This window comes from Temnothorax nylanderi, unplaced genomic scaffold (assembly GCF_030848795.1).
Source record: "Temnothorax nylanderi isolate EJ_2023f unplaced genomic scaffold, tnyl_v1.0 TNYL_tig0198_pilon, whole genome shotgun sequence".
In the NCBI taxonomy this organism is placed as follows: domain Eukaryota; kingdom Metazoa; phylum Arthropoda; class Insecta; order Hymenoptera; family Formicidae; genus Temnothorax; species Temnothorax nylanderi.
Window position 1 is genome coordinate 24,823 of NW_027249260.1, and position 21,860 is coordinate 46,682.

Consider the following 21,860-nt stretch of genomic DNA (forward strand, 5'->3'; position numbering starts at 1 on the left):
TTGGGCCGGAATTACTCGTAATTAACTGAGAAATATCGAAGTCGTTTGTTGAGGGTTCTAACGACGTCATTCGAAAGGAAGGGTCTGTGAAAAGAAAAAGAGAGATATCTGTACACCATGTATCGAATGTATTGATTGATAGATAAATAAAATTAAGCAAAAAGAAGCATGAAGCTATAAATGTAGTTTAAGTTTTGATAGAATTCGTTAATTCTTACTTATTTAGAAATGTCTTAAAAGTGAGTACATCTAATAATGTTTCAGTATGTACCTAAATAATGCATTTTAGTATGAAAACACAAAGTGCTTCGTGAAACAGGTCAAGGATGATAATATTACAGACGGAAATTTCATTTTCTTCTATATGTTCTGTTACTATACTCCTTATGACGCGATATAACGGAGTAGACAATAAAACGGCTTCACTTTCATAGCGTCATAAAAGTTGCACGTACGATTGCTTACGTCGTTGAATCCTGTTACTTAGAAATTATAAAAAATTGGTTCCTGTTAATTAACATATAATACACGGTATAATTGAACTATATAAATTATATATACATCTTCATTAGAAAAATTGTACAATATATAAAACGCAACAGCAATTTTTCTAGGTTGAACCGGTACTACGCAAAAAGTTTGATACCAGTTTAAAGTATTAACGGTATATCAATCCCATAATATATCAATTAAATTTTATTATCCTCGAAGGAGCTTTAAATCTTTTTATAGCGTTTATTAATATTGATTTGTAGTTTTTATGCGTGCTTATTTGTTGACATTTTGCGTTGATGTAGCAGGCAAAACCTGTTAATTTAAAAAGCAGATCTAACTATGTCAGCGTATATGTGTCTATGTATCAAGGTATTGATGAATATCATTCGCCGATGAGCAAATTTTATTGATCGTTTCCTGGGAAATAAATATCTCGCGGCATAATATGTCTCGAGACGCGGAATTTGAGAGGAAATAATTCCTTGAAATAAGAAATTTAAATTTTGTCCTGTTTTTGAAGAGTCTTCTCGTAAAAGAAGAAGTCTCGAATAGAAACACTCTTCAAAAACTATGCCAGAAATTCTTTGCCGCGCATATTCATTGATCGGTTCCGCAAAATATACCCTACACGTAACCAATCGATATATTCAGACTCACCCATATAACACGGATTCGTATAACACATTTTAATATTTGTTTGTTTTAAAGTGAAATAAAAGATATTTTAATGTTACATCTATAATATTCCTTTTACATTTTTTTATAATAAACCTTTAAATCTCTTATAAATATGTTTCCATATGCATATGCAATATATATACATATATAATCTATGCGATTATAATATGGAACGCATCCCTCGTGTTATACGGGGGTCTACTGTATTTCTATCGCGCGGACAAGACAGAGAGAACAACACAAATACTACGCCTAAGAACTATAATTCACGTCAGGGCCAGTGACCCTACAAGGTCTTGGATTCTCGCACGATTGCCATGATGCTTGCATACACACCAGCTGACTTCTAGCCGACGATGATAACCGCCTGACTAAATCGCGCTGTAACCACTTACACTCTCCATCTCCCTGTTCCTCCTTGTGTCCGAGGAAATACGTAAGCTACATCCCGTAATCAAGGCGCCAATTAATTCTCCTCTGTAATTTTTATTTGTAAAACTGATCAGGCTCCCATGTCTCAGAGAAATATAAGAAGATTCTTGCTTTAACGAGTACTTTGAAGCTTCTTTCTTTTGAGAAATAAGCTGTCAGAGTTTTCACAAAAGATAGATAAATTGAAAAAAAGTTTGACCAGAATTCTTTTGGAAAATTATGAATTTTTAATATATGCCTATCAATTATTTTTAGATCTATTTTGACAGGATTCAAATAAAAAAATGTTTTTTCGCAAAGCTTATTATAAAAATTGTAGACTTGAATTTTTTATATTTTGTATTGTGGAAAATTTATCTATTAAATTCTCATTATTAAGAGACCGCGTTTAATTTTTGGCGAATCGTATTATAGTTATAAGTTGGAATTAATCAGCTTCTTATCGATGATCATCATAATTGTGTCGGGTTCATGATTGATCGGGATTAAATGTAATCCCCCTGTCATCGAAGTCGAATACACATCATTCAGATCACGTTCCGTTAGTCGATTTGGCGCGGGATAACGTCGCACGCTTGTTCCGTACTAATCGTACTGGATGTGTCATGTCAGACTTTTTCGGATAAGCGATTCCATCGAAGTGTCTGCTGAGGAGACGGCTCGTTAAGGTACGTCAGCCGTGAAATACGCGCGGACCCTTCTGAAAGCGGCCTGACGCTCTCTCCACACAGCGCCGCTGATTTTATGGTGCGCTCCCTTCGTTCTTTCTCTAAGACATGGAATCTTCTTTATTTCTCCTTATGGGTTTCCACGCTCGGAATTCCCTTTTTTTTCCTTTTGAATTCCTCTCCAACAGGTTTCCTTCGGGGCGCTGCTTCGTGATCTCCTCAGCGCTGCGTGAAACGAAATAAAGCGAGAGCCGGCGACTTTAATAGCAGGAATGACGAGAACAATGATAGACTCGACTATCGTTTTCCGCGATTGTATTACATTCTTCAATTTTTCCAATCTGTTAAAAGCAACCGTTCATTTGTGTACGATTAGATATATTTTAGTAATGCAATCTTTTGTTGACGGGTGAACAAAGTTGTTTAAGACGTTTAAGCTCGCATGAATATCTTTTGTGGTGTTTTATGCTAATATGATCGCGATTTTTTTTATCTCGCATATGTATCGCGGAACTCCGTGTAATGAAATGAGACATTGAATCATACTTATGCTAATGAGGACTCCGGAGAAACGACTTGCTATCGCCTATCATATGTCATCGAACCGTGAATACATAGATGAATGATATCGCGATACGAAAAATATAGGATAAAAATATGCGAAATACGAGATTATATAATATTAGTACCTCTAAACGCGAGAACAAACAATCTGTCATTTAGAGATAAAAGATAAATGTCATTTCAACTATTTTTCTTCTCGAGAACTTCGCATCTCCTTTGTTTCTGTTTCTCGATATTCTTATAATAATTGTTAACTTAGTTTTCTCAATTACTTTATCCAATATACGTGATAAGAATTTAAAAAAATATATATTTACATATTTGTTGATTCTATGATCTTTATATATTTTGACACGCTCTATACTTTTGTGTGGTGAAAGTATTTCAGATTTACAATGATGTCGGTTAGATTGATTCTTAATATTAATAATATCAATAATATGGTAGTCATTAGGCATGGCGGGCATGGCGATAAAGGTAACAACGATTTATCTTCAGCAATGAAGGAGGCGTACGATTTTTTTTTATAAAACGTACTAATATAATATTTATTGTTGCAATGAACATTATAATAATATAATATCACCTCTGACACAATCTCACGATGGCAAGACAACGCGACGGTAGTAAAACAATTCTGGGCATTTTTGAGTTCTATCCTTCAACGTAGCTCTCGCTACCTACTTCAACACGGCGCTCTCGATCCGGTCCGACCGGCAACGGTTTCTTTTTTTTTTCAATACATTCCTCTATTTCTAACAATAAATCTAAAGCCCGCGGGCTTGTTCCACGTCGCCATTTACGTCGTTTAAGTACGATATCGGGACGGCCCGAGGAACCGTAGCGAGGGCACCGCGATCGCATCCGTGTACATAAGTCTACAGCCTCCGAAAAAGCGGAAGCGGAATGATAAACAGAGAGAGAGAGAGAGAGACACAATTTCCAGTTGCCACCAGCGGGCGATCGACGTTCCCTCGCAACGACAGCTGGTCCGTCCAGCTTTTATAATGTAAAATTGTAGATAATAATATTAATAATCGTAAGGATAATAAAGGGATGATACTATTATAATAAAATGGCTCGATGAGAAAGACACATCCGTTCGTTCACGTAACGAGTCGTATTTTCGACCTCGTTTCGAGATGCAACGGCAACGGTCGAGGGGCACGGGGGTGATGGGTACGGAATGTTTATGATTACGTGAAAAAAATGTCATGGACTAAAGCTAATCAACGGCCTTGATTTCATACATCTATCTTGTATAAAGATTGATTTCGCAAATTCTATCTATATCTCTATCTCATTCTCTGACGTTTCCATACGCAGGCATTCTGAGCTATCCATTCATGCGCGCTCTTTCTCTCGGTTTCTCTCTCGCTTTTTGCTCTTCTTTCTATATCATTTGCATTCTCACTCGTGAGTACAGACACTCGTCCTCTCGTGTATAAAAATAATAATAAGATTTTATAATAATATATAATAATATAATTATAATAATATATATGCGTCTTACGCGTAATTTAATAAAATCCATAAAATTAATAATATCCATCTACATGCTGCTTGCAATAAATGTAACAAAAAATAGTACTCAATAATAATAAGGCATTTTACAAGCGTATTTTGATCGTTGCTTTGATATGGGTATGTATCGACGTACATATGATTAACATCAAACGAGAAAAGTGTCGTAACCGTGATTCTGCACTAATCCAACGGTTCTAACATAATTGGCAACAGATACGTGTATATTTGTCTTATTTCTGTATATGTACGCGTATGCAGATCAATGGGTATCCGTATTGTCTCTCCACGCGTGATGGGCATATACAATATATGCGCAATCGTGCATCTCGAATGCGCGGTATAAGCTGGCAAGCGACTCGCTTTCGTCGGTGGCACATTAACGTTACTTCAAATTTTACCTTACGAACTACATAACCACGGATTATTGGTACCGGTATCGTGCTCGGCTGTCTTTCGTTCCACATCGTTTCGACGACGTTGTGAACTCATTACTGCTCGAGTGCAATGGTGGGTCCTCGTTGTAGGCGATCGGCACGAGTTCTTATCTCGCACAGATTCCGAATCAATATCTCGAAAGTGGAAGCACTCAAGGTCTACTCGTATGTATAAAAATAATAATATAAATAAAAATGATCCCAGTAAACAAACTGTCTGCAGTATACAGATTGGCAACAAATTCGCTCGATTGCTAATCAATTGGCATCAACTGTGTCCGTATTGAGCTCATATTTTGCCGACAATACCTACTGACATAACTTGACAGCAGATTGGCAGCAGAAACCGAACAGGTTCCATCTAATCTGGATTATCTGCTCCGTCTTTATTACCAATCCACGTCAGACTGTGTTGTAGCAAATAAAAATCAAAAATTTTATTTTTGCCATCAATCTGCCAGCTTGTAGCATTTATGCAAACAGTAGCATATACGGCAAATATAGCAAACAAAATGTTGTCACCTTGTTTCTATACGTCTGTCAATATTCTGCTAACAGCATCGTATACGCCAGATCTTAAATAAAATCTGTAGCATCTCTGCTGATAAAATTTGTAGCGAACACTTTGCGCAATCTAGTTCTCGACAGACTTTTGTCTATCTGGGAATAAAATATAAAATGTAATGAAGATTTTTGTATGTAAAAGTATATACATATAATGGCGTTTCTTCTACTCCAGAGACGTAGAAAGACAGTTTCATTTATCATCCTGTACCTCGGAGATAAAAGAATAAATGCGTATGATGCTTTTTTTTTTCTCTTGCAGGGAACAACGTCACTTTAGTTTCGAGATATTGAATCGCCATCTTATCCTCCAACGTCTGGACCGAGTTCTTACGCGCGTGTAAAGAGATTATACGGATACATGTATAGCGTGATTATATTACTCTTATTAGTCTTAAGACTTAGAAAAAGTCGTGGCTTCTCGATGCTATCTCGAGCATGACATGGCAGAGAATGCGGCACAGGGAGATCCGCGCGCGCGGCTTCATGGATTTTTTCTTAAATGGTTTTCTTTTTTCACATACACGGCAAGAGATTTCCACTTCAAGCCGACGTTTATTCGTGCGCGATGATCGGCTTGCGACTGACAGTGGCATTACGAAATCGCGCGACGTCTTCATGCACGCGCGTAAATACGTCGGCGCTCGTAAATGTGAAGCTATAAAAGTCTCGTTAGCGACAACGGGCCAAATGAGAAGAAAGTGTCGATTAGCGTTTTACGGGTTGTTGATGAGATTCGAATATTTTTTTTTTCGTTTTTACGTTTCGCGCATATTTTACAACTTCTCGCGGAATCGATATCGTTTAAAAAATTATGGGTAGAATCGAATAAAGACGCGAAAACAGAGAAAGCAGCGGTTCGCTTCTGTCATTGACTAACACAAACATTCGGAGTCATTTATGTGAAAGGACGACACGTGCATACATATACGAATTTGTCAGCTTTCGAAGATGACAATTCGCAAGATCGACGGCATTAAACATGCTTAAATTGAGAGCCTAAATGTCGGCGTGCGAATTAAGAGAGACGAGTGGGCGTCTCTCTCAAATGCGTATGCTTAACATATACCGGGATCCTTAAATCAATTTTGATTGATTTACATGGCGTTCGCATTTGCAACACGACGCTTCGGTATCCTAAGCTAACAACCATCAATATAAATCGTTCATGGGACGAAAACAAATGATATGTAACGTGTCGCTTTTCATACGGCCAGCGACATATGTGTACATTCTTGCACATTCGATTTACTCCAGTCGAGTCGAAGCCCATACATCTATATTCTATGAGATCATTTAACCCTTTCTTATTTGATTTTCTTTGAGAGAAAGAACATGTTTAGTTTAATTATTTTTGAAGGTCTTCGAAAAAATGCTAAATACAATAAAGACATAAGATATAATACAATAAAGACATCAGATATAATAAGTCCGAAACGACCGGATATCAATAAGGCAACATAAAAGATAAAATATATTCAAATTTAACAAAAGTTTGTACTGACACATGGTCTGAAATAATTTTTCATTATTTGTACTGATTGTGAGGACATGGTTTTTCATAGTCGCAATGTCGCAAGTATTCTCAATGTAGATTCAGTTTATAAAATAAAATAAAAAATATAACAAAATGTATATTGATAAGAATTACGTAGTAAGGTCCAAAAGTTTTCGACCTGATCTATATCGCGCAAGCCAATAGCACCGTCATATTCCTCTATCATTGAAATACAAGAACCTCCAAAATATCATCTTACATATAATATAAACATCATATTGATATATAATATTTAATATAAATATTATATTGATATGCAATATGTATATATAAATATTATATTAAACGTATATTATCGGAATTTATATTATTTTCTCAGTTGAAATAATTCCCACGCAAAGGTAACGCTGCGTACTTTTCACGATTAATCCAACTTTCGGATCTTACTACTATTTCAAGTTCATTCTGTCTAGTCAAATATCTAGTCTAACTGTCTATTAAGTCTATTAAGTATTCCAAGTTCGATCCCGAGCCTCATACTTTGATTTTGTAAAAAGTTGATTGGAGAATCGAAAGTTATGAATGAAGGAGTGATCCGTTTCGGAAACCTATTTCACTTATATTTACATTACATTTTATCTTTTTTTATTACAACTTAAACAATTTTCTTTAAAATAAGTTCTAATTGAGCTCCTTAATGACTGAATATCTACCGGAGATATATTATTTGAAATACAAATTTCGATCTGATGGGCTTCATAATAACCCTCTGACTTTGTCGGAGTTTTTTCGACTTCTCGGAGCGCCGTACTATGTGTCGCGAGGCCATATTTACATTGACTAAAAACTACTCGCGGCCGCACACGATTGGTATCAGTGCGCGTATCGCGTATCCTCGATATATTCGCGCGTGCCAATTCAAATCTCAGCAGAAAGCCATGCGTTATCATCGTCGCCGAGGTTGATGATGTTGGACCGTGATTGCGGGGTGTTGATAAGAGAATGTCTGTCCGGTCCCCTTCCTTCTGCCCGAATTGACCAAACGCGAATTGCAACTAAAAATGGACAATTATCGCGTGGTAGTAATGTCGCGGATCAACCGTTTCAACACTTTCGATATTTTATCAATTGGATTTATATCGCGTAGCTTCGTTCTGCGCTATTGAGCTGCTCTCGAGTTCACAATAATGCTCTAAGTACATTTCATACTTAGGAGATATGATTTTTTAAATGTTCTAAAAATATATATGTTCCGCTAAACATGAAAGGGTTGAAGTCTCATAGAAACGATAATTATTAGCGAAACGTTCCACCAAAACTCTAACATGCGTCAAGAAATATTACAAAATATTTGTCTGCTAAGATACAGGCTTCGACTGTGATATTATACTACGATCATACGGTCAGAATCCAACAGGTGCCGATTCTTCTTCAACTATCACGTTGAAAATTTGCTTATTCTTCTGATATCCTCTTCATTCTTCTTGATTGTCCTTGCTGAAAGATAATTAACACGTTGCTACTTGTATGCTCTCTCGATGAACATCCTTGGCACCATCATCGACTAAACTATACAATAATCTTCAACGTGGCGCGAGAATATTCGTTGCCGATTTAGCAATCATCATTATTCGATGCAAGATGTTGCTGATCCTTCATTGTTCCGAATTATCAGTCTTCGTCAAGCTTACATAGCGTATTTACACAAATGCTTCTCGTTCGGGTTCACGTGTTACTGTTGTCGTGAACGTGCACGTGTGCATGCGTGGAATTGGCGAGGGGTGAGTGCGGTAGATGCGGTAGTTCGATGAGAGTGACATCGTATCCGGCGGGAGGATCACCCGGATCGCCAGGATCGCCCGGCGAGCCCGGATTGTTCGGATTGCGCTCGCTATCCGGATTGATCCGCGAGTGACTCACCTCCAACAGGAACAGGTCCTCGTCGACGTAATATCGAATCATGTCGTCGTCAATTTTCGCCGTAATTCTGCAACAGGGTAGGGATGATGTTCTCGTTAAATTCTCAGCGTGATTAGCGCGAGCGAAAGCGACGGATCTCGTTCCGAAGAACGTGATCGCTCGACTTTTGGCATGCAACGCGGTAATTTCGGCCGCAATAATATTGTGATGCTTGATGAATGAATTGCGTATTACCGTACAATTTCCGTATTTGATGTCGATAAATGCCAAAATTTCACGTTAAATTTGTGCAACAGTGTTTTATGCGAGAAATTTTGCATTGTGATGATTATTATTATTTCTCTATGACATTTAGTATTTTTTTAATATGTCTTGTCTCTTAATATAATTTTGTAATGTTGAAATGGATACGAAAAAGAAATTATTGCATAGAATATTGCATCATCGTTAAATCATTACAGTATTATAACGGCAAGATGATGTATATACTGTTTTGCGGTGGATCTTGAAGAACTCGCAGTCAAAGTGAAAAAAGTGGATTGTAAAGTTCGCATCGCATTGTGCGTAGCTCGAGAGAAAGAGAAAGAGAGAGAGAGAAAGAGAGAGAGAGAGAAAGAGAGAGAGAAAGAGAGAGCGTAAGATAGGGTTTGCTTGAATGACGTGAAATGTACATGTCGAGTAACGAAAAATATCTATTCGAGGGAAAAGGTTCCTGCAAGAATACGCAGTATGTAACCACCGTATGTTGGAAAACCGGCAGAATAAATAATCAGTTGAACGAGACGCATGACGACATTAGGCGAGGCAGGCAAGGCGTGCATGAGTGCGCTCATGACGGAAGGCAGAAGACGAGAAGCGTGAAGGATTAGTGGATTAATCAGGCGTGATTGTGCGTAGCGGTAGCGAGATGCAGTCAGCAGTGCAGCGACATTCGCGTTAAGGTGATCGACAAAGAGAGGACACTTTTAACGAGAGAGTACACGAGAGAATGGCGTATACATTTAAATACATATGTCGCAGAGAAAACGCGTGTCCGACATTTGAAAGAGGCACGATCATAGGCGAGAGGGAGAGGCGAAAGAGAAAGAAAGAGAGAGAGAAAAAGAGATAAAAGTAGAGAAAGAGAAAGAGAGAGAGAGAGAGAGAGAGAGAGAAAAAGAGAGACTACCAAACCAGGCGGAGAGAGTCAGGCAATGTCACCGTTATGGCATGCATCGCGTGGGCGTGCATGCAAGTAAAGATGACACTCTACTAAACTTACCCCTTTGTGTTTTTGCGATAGAGGTTATTAATACTCGAGGATGCAATTTTGTACTTTGACTCAATCTGCAAAATAGAAAAAAAGTAGAACATTAGAATTTTGATAGTGGCTTGCGGACCGTCGTTTTCGTTTCGCGCACGCACTCGAGAAAGTGTGCTCGCGAGAGAGACGCGCGTAGGTAGACGCAACATTACCGCGAGAATGACAGCAAGAGAGAGAGAGAGAGAGAGAGAGAAAGAGAGAAGGATAGAGCGAGAGTAAAGTAGACAAGATAGATCGAAACGGGAAGATATAACGATGAAAAGATATATCGCGCGTCGCGCGAAAGAACGCGGAGGCAGTTTAAGATCGATTGGAGCGCGGCCCGAGATAGGAGGAGTACGTAGATCAACGCGTGGATCAATTAGATCCGTTCGTTTGCGGGGCTGCGTAGAAGCGCGACGAGAAAAGAGAAATCGTTGACAAGAGAAAAAGAAAGGGTGCTTTTTTTTCTTTCCACTTTTTTCTTCCGCCAAGTTTTGATCTCGGTCTAACTCTTCCGCTCTTAACGTCAACGTCCGGTAGATCGTTAAGAGCCGCCGACAGTCTCGCATATCCGCGGTGGAGGAGGGGGGTAAATATGATCGTACGTCTTGCACTATCGATATATTGTATTAATGAGGATCTTGGACACAGTGGACAGTGATGCATGCGCATTAATATTAATTAGCGAGTGGACCAGTGCGAACGAGTATTAATAATGGCGCAGTATATGCTTTCACATGCATGAGTAATATATACTCTCTCATGGGGCTTGGTGTATGTGCACGTAAATGCTATAATATGTATGTGTATGCGTGTATAATTTCCTCGCGCTCATCGAATCGTGCGCGATTGAATAAGCGAAACCAAACTGGTATCGATTGAAATCGAAACAGACATTAGTTACCTTCCGGCGTACGACTTTATTAAGCCTGGAAGTGTTTTTGCTGGGGCTACATTACAGGAAGCGTAATCTCGATCGATGGTAGCGATAGCACGTTGCATTATTATTGTCTCGCTTCTCGTTCTGTTTCCAGAGCAAAGCCTCGCCGGCGAATGACAGCGTAATCATGGATTAACCCATTAACGCCCACGGTTGCGCATATTCGATGCTGCGCGGGGTGTTTTGCATAAAACACATTACTGCTACCGTACGTATAGTCACCGGTATCGGTCGCGGTATGGAAATGGTGAGAATTTCCATTTCCCATTTCCATGAGGCATACGAACGAGCTTGTTAGAGACGTTACTTTACCTACTTTACTACCGAATGACAAGTATCAATACTCAGGACAAAATTCGCGAGAGCATATTTCCTCTTGATTATACGTGTTCAATTTTACGATTGTATATCAATGATATTCATCCCTCGTTCCGAGATTAACGTTACATTTATGTCGTACGATTTATAGTAAAGATCAACAATTTTCTCTATACTGCGGGCGTTAATAGCTCACGATGAGACCTCTGGTCACGGGATACCTATGTACTAGCTCTACAAAACTTCCGCTATTTCTCTCGAAAGTATCTCCGAGAACGATGCAGACGCAAGAGAGCAGATCGTGCGAATCGTGTCCTTGCAGCTGCAAAGGTCTCTGAAATCTCTCTCTACGCGCGCGAATGTTTGCGTGTTGTGAGATGTCGATGTGTGTTGGTGGTATTAAAAGAAAAGAGCCTTAAAGGATGTTCCTTACAGCGTTGAGGAGCCCCTGGACCGTCGGCGGGGTGACGTGCAACGGCGTGTAGATGTCTTCCGATTCCTGACGCACGTAAAGCATGACGCGCTCCTCGGCGTCCGTCGGGCGCAGATGCGGCGGCTGCTGTTGCAGGTGCAGCCGATTACCGACGCTGGACACCACCGCGCCCGTCAGGCCGGCCTGTTGCACCCCCTGCAGCACCGAGCCCTGCAGCTCCTGCACCTGCATCAGCAACGAGTCCTTCTTGTCGTGCAGGCTACTGAGATTGTCGGGCGGAAAGTGGTTGTGGAACTTGAGGGCCGGCAGACTTGGCCGGCCGCATGCCGCCGGATAGGGGCTGCTACCCCCCGCCGCCTTTAATCCTCCACCTTCACCGTTACTGAGAGACGAGGTGTCGGTGTCACCCCCGCCCCCGCCGCCGCCGCCGCCGCCACCGTAGAAGCCCGACAACTCCATCGTCGAGAACTGTCGTGGAAGAGAAGAACAAGGTTTATATTTCTACTTTACATCTTTTTCTTTTCTCCGCGAGACAAGGCCCGTTCGAATTTCACGTTAGGAAACCAAGATTAACTTTGAAGCTACGTTAATTTTTTTTTTCTTAATACGAAAGTCAGGGGTGATAAGAAATCAATTTGAAAACTCCTCAGTTTTGATAGTAAAAGTAAAATAATGCTACACATTGCTCAGTCATAATGTAATAACATTAATTATAACGATAACAACTGGCATATTTATTAGGATAGAGCTAAGAACATAAAAATACTGAAAGGCTACTACTCCAGTTCGTTGAACCGAACTGACGTGAAATTCGAAAGTCTAGCTTCAAAAAAGTCCACGTCATTACTTTGCGATGCAAGAGTTGCGGTTAATGCAGGGTTTCGGCGGGGGTGAGAGCAGAGGATTATGGATTCCACACGATTTTTTTTAAGTTCACTTTTGCATCGTTAGTTGAGATACATGCCAATAAGATACCGTAGCGTTTGATCTGCACTCGTATTTGATCAAAGAAAAACAAATTGTCAATTCAACAAATATAGATGCCTTGTATTGAGTTTTATTCACGTTAACGTAGCATATTAAGAAAAGTTTATTCTTCTTTATAATTTATTGTATTTTCATAATGAAATAATATCTTCTGTACAATTATTAAATTTAATATATCGCAATTAAATTTGTCTGCGGTCTATGAGAGCATAGCAAGTCTTTATAGATCCTGTTTCTTATTTGAGTAACATACGAAAAAAGGATGGATGTGATTACCTTATCGATGGCGTGCTCGGCCGGCGGGGAGAACAGCACAGGAGGTTTGTGCAGATCGACCATGGAGTAAAACTCGCTACGCTCCGTGACGGGGTGATAAAGCTCGTCGAGCTTTTTTCTGCCGGTCGCCGTCATCTTCCTCTTAGCCGCGCGTCTCTCCTCGTCCCGCGTCTTTCTCTCTGCTCCCTGCGATAAGCAACGTCATCTCTCAACTTAATTTCAACGATCGCATTGCGACCAGGAAGCGATCGCGCGTTATTTACATCGCAAATGAGGAGAGAAGGAGAGAGGGGGGGGGGAGAGAAGGGGAAAAAGATAAACATATGAAAATGCAAGAGCGCTTACCTTATCGCAGAAGACCTTAATTTGACAGTAGCCGCGATGGGAAGGCGGCGTGTATGTGTGCGCGTGAGGCGGCGGTTCCTCGTACGTGTCGACTTGGATATGCAGCGGCAAACCCTTCACGCCTTTCTGACTCGAGAAATCGGTACTGAGACACTGCACCGCCACGTTTATCTGCGGATCAGAAATCGGACAGGTAGCAGTGGCGGCATACGGCGACGTACGCGGGGGGGAAATTGCTTTATTAACGTTTCCGCTAAATGGCCATGCAATCGAATGCGCGAATGCGATACGATATTTGCGCGTAGCACAAGATCGCGCGGCGATAAACGAGATATATTACGGGAAAGGGGGAACGGAGAGGGCACTGTGGGGTACGCGTGTGTCGTTAAGGAGGTAACGTGAATCGACATTTCCGGCGTTCCTTACCTTCGCCGACGATTCGAGTGGGTTCCAGTAAACGGCAATCGCATTGTGCGCGACTTCCTCTATGCAGCCCACCAGGCCGACGCTATTCTTTGTGTCTGTAACAACGGACGTGACTCTGAAACTCGCGGATCATGCAGGGGAATATGAAGTAGCTAGTGCTGTTCTCCGGGACGCTTTTAGATAGAATATTAACATAACGGATCATACGTCCGTGATAATATCTTACCACTTGTCCGTTATGAATTAAGCAGCTTGCGCAAAAGTACGAGAGATTTGAAGATTTAATCGATCATAAATGTCGAGAATTTGTTAAAAAGGACTTCAGTCGTTCTTATATCATTTATATTTATTCATATATTATTTAGGTTTATATCATTTTATTTATACATCACTGTACCAGCATCGAGAATCCGTTGTTTGACGGAATGCTGTCTGCCGTGCCAAAACTGCCAGGATTTGATTTCGTCCTCCGGACTCTTCTCCTCCCGGAACATCAACATTACTACGCTCTGTGACAGCACATGTAAATAATTATTAATCGTGTGACGGGCTGATCACTGTTATTACACTTATCTGTACATTATTCCTAGAGGCAAGATGGGGCCAGGAAAATACGCACGCATTTAAGATGTCTTTCGCGATGTGTTTCAAGATTTTTCGTATTTTATAATCATCGCTCGAGATGCCTCCCGTGTTTTATAATTAACCCGGTATGTGGCACGGCATAAATAAATGTCTTGTGTCTACAAAGTTAACATTCGGGTTTCACGTTTCAGCCGGATCGGCGATACGCTGGGAGACGTACATCGGCCGCGACAGACGCACGCTCGAGCGGGCACACGCGGGCGTGAGCGTTTCGCCGCGAGCGGCGAGCGAGCGCCGAGACGGAGGAAGGATTTTTCGTGATTCGGGTGAATGGGCGAAGAACTGCTCTCCGACGTACGGGAGAAAATATGGGCGCGCGCGCGATCGGGAAGGAAAGAGAGGCTCCGTGAATAAGAGGCTCGCGTTACGCGGTTACACTTATACTTAACCGATCTCCCTTGAGGCTCGCGCCGCGAGAGACGCGAATATACCGTTCGAATTGCCACACGCCTCGCTCTCGACGCTCGATTAGCAATTAACGAGGAAGCCGTAACTCGTCGCGGCGGCGGCGGCGCGCACGACGGAGAAAGAATCGGCCACCTTTATCAGAATGGAAATTGCTAACGGTGCGCGCGCACCGCGGCTACCAATTAGAGCCGCGAGAACAAACGATCCCGTCTGACTTCTTCTTTCGACTTTCGACACGCCGATCATCTCCGCGAATTTTGCTCCGCTCCAGTCACGCGAACGGAACGTGTGTAACGCTGCAAAACGCTTGTTAGCCAGTTCAACGTTGATCGAATTGTATCGTGGACTAGGTCGTGAAATTAGATCATGGACATTATATTACATTATGTTAGTCTCTTGTTACTGAATCACAAAATTGATTCGTAGAACTATGAATAAATATATTATATAGCTTCTTCTGAACATTGCGTCGTACAAAATTAATTGTGGATTTAAAACTATTGAAATTCAGGCAATTATTTGTGTTAAGTGTATCGTTGTACGATCTTCGGGATGCAAACTTCTCTATCCTTGAAACGATATATATTTACCTACATACATCATCCTATAAATACCGTTATGCAAACAGTATAATTATCCTTTTTGCTCTTACCTTGACTGTCTGCCCTGCCTTGAGGAGCGGCTTGTCCGGATCGGACACATATTCCAACGTGATCCCGTAGAATTGGCCCTTGTTGATGTACGTTATTCTGTCGTCCTCGCGGCGCTGCGACGTGCTGATCGGCGACTCCAGGTGATACTTAAATCCGTAATTCGAGAAACTAAAGGACAGACGAATAAGATTCCCCAAATGAAGCGTGGATACACAGCTCCGGCGTATGCGCGCGCGCGCGCGCGTAAATAAAAAAGCACATGTTTAAGAAGCAATCTCCCTGGTCATTATGCAGCTGGCCGTTTCACACTCGGTCAAGATTGAATCACGTTTACTTAATAGGCAGTTACGAGCTCGCAAACGAATGCTCAATTAGCTGATTAATGCGCGATGCAATATGAATGATTATCGTGTCATTATCGGCTAATTCTTCGCCAACGTATTCCTACTTCGCCGCCAAGACAAACATACCTGACGCCGCTCTTCGCGTGGAAAACGCGCTGCGTGCGCGAGGCAAACAAGACCGCGCGAAACCTCCGCTAATTAGAACGTTCGTCATTGCGTGGAAAGAAGCGGTCGCGATCGAGGTATGAATATTCCAATCGCTAATCGCGGGGCAAAACGATAATGAAGGGCTCGGACACCCCGGAGCCTGGGAAGCCGGCAACCCGGCGAGCGCGCCAAGTGGAAAAAGAAAGACGTCGACAGACACGCATCAGCCTTCCCCTGAGGGGGGAGGGGAGGGAGAGAAAATCGCGGCTTCTAATCGAGCTTATCTCTGCGCCGGCCACGACTAAGGCAAGGCAGGTAGGCGGGCGACCGATAACTTATGAAAAATGAATGCCCATAACCCAAGAGACCGGGGGAAGAGACCGCGATATAAGTAAAACGCGAGACGACAAAACAACGCGCACGGTGGAAGGAAGGTGGACGCGATGGGAAAACGAGAGCAAAACGATCGGGCCCGCCGAGATCGAGGAAAATCTGTAATCGCCAAGCCGCCACTTCTCGTCTCAAACCCGATTTATCGATACCGGTCTCCATCGGTCTACCGTCGGCGAGCTCTCCGTACGTATAATCGTATCCTCGCGCGAACGTCCTATTGTCTCTACGAAGCGCGTGCACGCTTTCGTATTCGTAGCGCGGTCCTTTCGTTCTTTTTTTCTTGTGTGTGCCTCTCCTCTTCTCCTTTTTTTTTTCTTCTCTTTGGGGAACCGAGGGGACCAACGAGGGGGCAGCGTGCGTGGCGAGCGAGGCGATAACTGACCGTGGCGGGTGAACGCCCTCCTGTGCGCCTTTACTGCTCGCTACCGTTGCACAGCCGCCGCCTACCCGATCTGTATATACCTTATTACAACTCCCTGTGTGGGTTACGCATGACGCTATCAAGTCTCTCCTTCTCTTTCTCGAATCTGTCTGTCTGACCGTCTCGCTTTCGTTCGCGAAAAAGAACCCGGCCTCGGTCGAAAAGAGAGAGGCTACCCCTCTTGACATTTCGATTTCACGCTGCGAATGGCCGGCGCGGCGGACCGCGCGATTTTTCAGCCCGGTCCCGGCGCGACCCCGAGGCGCTTGTCCGCTCTTCGAGAGTCGACTTCGGCGAGAGCGGGCTGCGACTTAATAACTTTAACATCATTGTTCATCCCGCGCGTCGGTCAGTACTCAGAGAGATGGAGCGAGAAATATTCAGCGCCGCTGATCGTACGGTCGGCTCTAACAATGGAAGGCAACAAATTACAAAAGACGGATGAAGCGAAACGGGAAGTAGAAAGATCGCTAGGAAAGATGGCTACGGGAGAAGGGAAAGACCGAATGAGTCGGCAAGCGGATGTGATGAACCGCGAAGGAAATGAGGGGTGCGCGAAGAGTAAGGGGCACAGGAAGTTCTTCTTCTAGACTAGTGAAGATATTAGTTTCCCGCGAAACAGAAATGACATCGTTATTCTCTGTTTTTAGAGGCGCCATTAGTTGTCAGTCACAAGAGAAATCTTACATTGAGCATTAGCGCACAAGCGAAAATATTATTCTGCATATGTATACAAGAATTCCATGTTTGTCATTAATCTTTGTAACGATTAAGCGCATTAATGCGCAACGAAAGTTATGAATTATTAATTAACTATATAATAATATTTCTATCATTTATAATCGTGTATATACGTGTACGTTAATTGATTCTTCGGGCCATTAATTATTTTTAACAAACATTTGTGTCCACAAGATGAAAGCCGAATATAAATTTTAGACATTGAACAACGAGTAAAGAACGGTATTTCCGTTTGCAGTCACGAGGCGCTTTTTTTGTTGCGTGAATTCGCAATTGGTTGCCGTATAAGCGGCACAAGTTATTAACTTTTATCGTTGCTCTTCCGTGCCTTCCATGTAATAAAATAGATTAATAGATAAATATCTATCAATCTCGATATCCGTCTATTTATTCGTCTATCTATCTGATCGAGCAAATTGAGCATTCGCCTTTGCACATCGTTATTATAACGTTATTATAACATTTGTATAATTTCCTACACTCTACCATGCAACCTCTAATCAAAACATATCAACAATCACAGATCATATCAAAGTATGATTCTATTAAGCGATATTTCCTTTATTCTTAATGTAATAAGTATAACTACTTTTAATCAAAGAAGCTATTAATAGCTTCTTTTTAAAGTAAAGTAAAGAGATGCATTTTAAGTTTCTCAAACATTTCTCGAGACCGACACTTGCGTTAAATGTTGCGTTTATTTTTAAAGAGCATCTTAAGAGCTACATATTTCTATGGTCGACTTTTCAACAACTGTAGCTCGCAGAGCTTACTTACATTTTCGGTATCTGGATCTTATCAGCGTCGTTCTGCCTGCCGAAATCGTGCCAAGGCCGCGATCTCTGCGGATTCGGAGTTGGATTCGGATTTGTCGCACCCGACACCAGACTACTGCGTTGCACCTGCGCTTGTGCATGGCTCTGCTGCAGTTGCAGTTGCAGGGGTTGATGTATTACCGCGCCACTCTCGAGGACCACCGCCGTTCCAGCTGTAGTCCCACCGGGGCATAATTCTGTGTAGTCGAATGAGGACTAGAAAAAATTTAATTTATTGAATAAAAAAATACGGATTATATTCGATAATATACATATAATACACAAAAATTTCATTTAATCAATTTAAATTAATAACTTCCATTGAAATTAAGCATCTTGAATTTGTCTAATCTTACTTAATTCGAAAATCCACCCAGTGCAAATTACACGAGCGTGGAAATGTACAAAAAAATTAAAAATGTAATAATATTAAAATTATATTTATATTTTCAATGGTTTAAGTAATAAATAATAACAAAAGATTTTGCTCTCTTGTCTTAATAATATTTTTCATGATATGAATAATAATTTTTAAAATGTTTTTCGCGGGAAGAAACGCATGGGATGTAATAATAGTATCGAAACATTAATATAGAATAAATAGCGTGTAAAGGTAGTTGCAACTCCTTCCAGTCATGTTCTCGTAGATAAAACGCGTTCGCATGTATGAGCGTATTTAATCTCGCTAATTTAAATGCTCGCTGATTACGCTGTAATTAGTATTTAAAAACCTAGTAAGACGTAATTATTTATCGATATCGTTGTGGTTTCGTATATCAGCGGTATCGCGATTCAATATCTGCACACGTTCGCGTCTTATTTTGCATATCAATGCATTTCATTAGATTTTTCCGTTCCTCAAGTATCCCTCAATAAATTTCAAACTGCGCCGATTAAAGGGATCACTGAACCGATAAATGATTAACCGCTCGCAAACACGCGATTTCACGTGACTATGTCCCGATGCGTCCGCTTCGGATCTCTCCTCTCCTCGTTGATTACACACATATCGCCGTAAACAAATCTCGATATATCGACGCAAATGGATTGCAGCGAAAAAACACCGATTTTTTCCTCATACATCATTAGTATGCATTTTCGATCGTGCGCTCCGCTGCGCATTGCGCATGCTGCTGCCGAAGGAGAAAGAATAGAGGAGCTTTGCGGTCTCGTAAAATCAACCGCACAATCCGCACACCCGCTTCCAACCGTGGCTGTTAATAAGCGGCTTGCCAAACGACCTATTCCCTCATACGTCTTCATGCGATTGCGCGTCGCCTGCAGTTATTTTTCAATGCAGCGCGGTTACCGCAGCTCGTTACCTCAACTCTCTGTCATCCCGAAAAAAAGAATCATGGCAGCTCCTTTCTTGCTAAATTCTCTAACCACTGAACCTACCGCACGTCGCGTCGGCACGAAGCTATTCGTCGATTTGGAATTTTTCAAATGCTTTATGCATTAGATGTATGAGATGCAATGAACATGAAAGTCGCATATTTTCTTCCAACAGCTTTCTTCCAACAGTGTTCGACACTCGAAGGCGATATCTCGTCAACAAAAATTTTATCGCCTGTCATATATCTTTCTATTATAACATTCAACGTTCTCGTAATTACCTGCTAAAATACAATATGTAAAAATTCTTAAATATTTGATTATGATGCGACAAAAATTTTATAAATTTAAATTAATGTTTTATTTATTATAACACGTCCATGCGACAGAACTTAATAGATCGTCATTTTTTGCAATTTTATCACGTTGCCGTGTAATTAAGCAACTTGCGCGCGCAATTTACCGATTTATTCATTTATCGTGTTTTATCGTCGAGGTACACGACTGTTCTAATTGAGACGTCAGCGGTGGTAATCGAATCAACGTTTCGTGAGGAACTTGAGCCGCGGCGTGCTGACGCGAATGCGAAAACTGTCGTGCACGTCGCGGACAAGAACACGGGGATAAATGTTTAATATCTAAACACGCTTAGAGTCTCGAGCTAAGTGACAACCGGCTAAAAGTTCCGCGGCTGGAATATGATACATACGATTTGCACGCGATATCGGAGGCGATATCCGCGGAACGCGCTAAAATAAGACGTCATTTTCGAAATGCCGCGCACCGTAGTTTACGATTGGTTTAACGAGAGACATTTTTCTGCCGACTCGCGCGCCCGCAAGTCATCGGATTCATTAAGCAGACATATCGTTCGCGTCGTACGGTTATAATTGGCGTGTTACGTTATCTCGTTGTGATTTAGAGCGACATCGCTCCTCAAATGTTCAGGAAATCGACGAAAAGCGCCATTAGTCGCGAGATTAAAACGAGCGCGCGAGAGAATTTAATGCGTTACCCACTTTGAATATCAACGTTTTAATTGCGTGCTATAACACAAGCGTGCCGATCAGGCGAGCGGATCGCGGTTTTCAGTAGCACTTACATCCGATACCTAATCCGCCCGACCCGGAGCTTCGGATTTTATTTCAGCGTCTGCCGCGCACAAGCGGAGCAGAACGGAACGCGTGCTTTCTAATTCGTAATGTCGACTGCAATGCTAATGATTTACTCTCGCGTGTAACGCGCGCGCGACACGATTAATACTTCCGGAAGCGGACGAGATATCAGCAGCTATAGGATGACAAATTGTCCGTCAAGAACTGCCGATGTAGACGAAACGATACGTCGACCATTGTCGTTTAATTATACGAGAGAGATTCACGTAGAAATAATCAAATACCTCTAACATAAAACCGATAAGTCGAGAGAGACTTTCAAAGTATTTTCTATATGCTGAAAACGCGATAAGACGGCCTACTGAAATTAATGTTGTCTCTTTCAAAAATTTGCCATCCAATTACGTAAAGTTCTAATTTTATTCTAATACATAGATACACATCTTACCGTAATGGGTCTCGCGATTCTATATTTATTGATTCTCAAATGAGGCCTGATAAGGGAATCGCTTCAGCAAAACACGTCTATTACGAAAAATCTTTGCAGACATTATGTTTTAACAACCGGATGAACGGGTTCGCTTTTTCGATACGGCTGAATTTTGCGGTTTATCGTAATCTAAGATACCATAATCGCTCCTTCAGAGTATTATGCGCCGCGATGTACAGTATTAGCGTATCCGAATTTATTGCGTCGGCGTAACTGTACGCGACGTTAAGATGGAAAAATTCGCCTGACAAATCGCATCGAGAGCGGCGATCGCCGCGTGTGCATTCGACCCGTCGGTATTTAGAGCGCTTTAAGCGTAATACCGTGCCACGGTGCGCGTTGCAGGAGACACGGGGAATTAATCGCGTGAGAGAGAGCCCGGCTCTCTCGCGCTACGCGCTGGTGAGGCGTCGTCGTCGTGGGCGAAAGCACTTACCTGACAAATCGCATTGAAAACGATAGCATAGCGCGGCGATACCGACACGCATCCGCGATATCCGCGCTCGAATATGCTCGCAATAGGATATAACGGTTAATACCGCATATATTAACGTACCGAGGGT

General features: G+C 41.7%; 1 protein-coding gene across 3 annotated transcripts in view; it reads right to left on the reverse strand.

The window, feature by feature from the left end:
• Nucleotides 1-3,354: 3,354 nt before the first annotated feature.
• Nucleotides 3,355-21,860, reverse strand: part of Grh (grainy head) — a 110,057-nt gene continuing 91,551 nt past the window's right edge. Inside the window, exons 7-15 of one of the 3 annotated variants that reach the window (XM_071716928.1) lie at nt 18,320-18,573; nt 15,496-15,664; nt 14,188-14,299; nt 13,791-13,885; nt 13,365-13,535; nt 13,020-13,205; nt 11,757-11,981; nt 10,042-10,106; nt 3,355-8,847 (exon numbers count right to left, since the gene is read on the reverse strand). In XM_071716928.1, the coding sequence (XP_071573029.1) occupies nt 8,586-8,847; nt 10,042-10,106; nt 11,757-11,981; nt 13,020-13,205; nt 13,365-13,535; nt 13,791-13,885; nt 14,188-14,299; nt 15,496-15,664; nt 18,320-18,573 (1,539 nt within the window). In that variant the 3' untranslated portion in view covers nt 3,355-8,585. Of the gene's footprint in view, nt 8,848-10,041; nt 10,107-11,756; nt 12,225-13,019; nt 13,206-13,364; nt 13,536-13,790; nt 13,886-14,187; nt 14,300-15,495; nt 15,665-18,319; nt 18,574-21,860 lie in introns of all 3 variants that reach the window. The other 2 variants (XM_071716927.1, XM_071716929.1) reach the window with 2 other exon arrangements.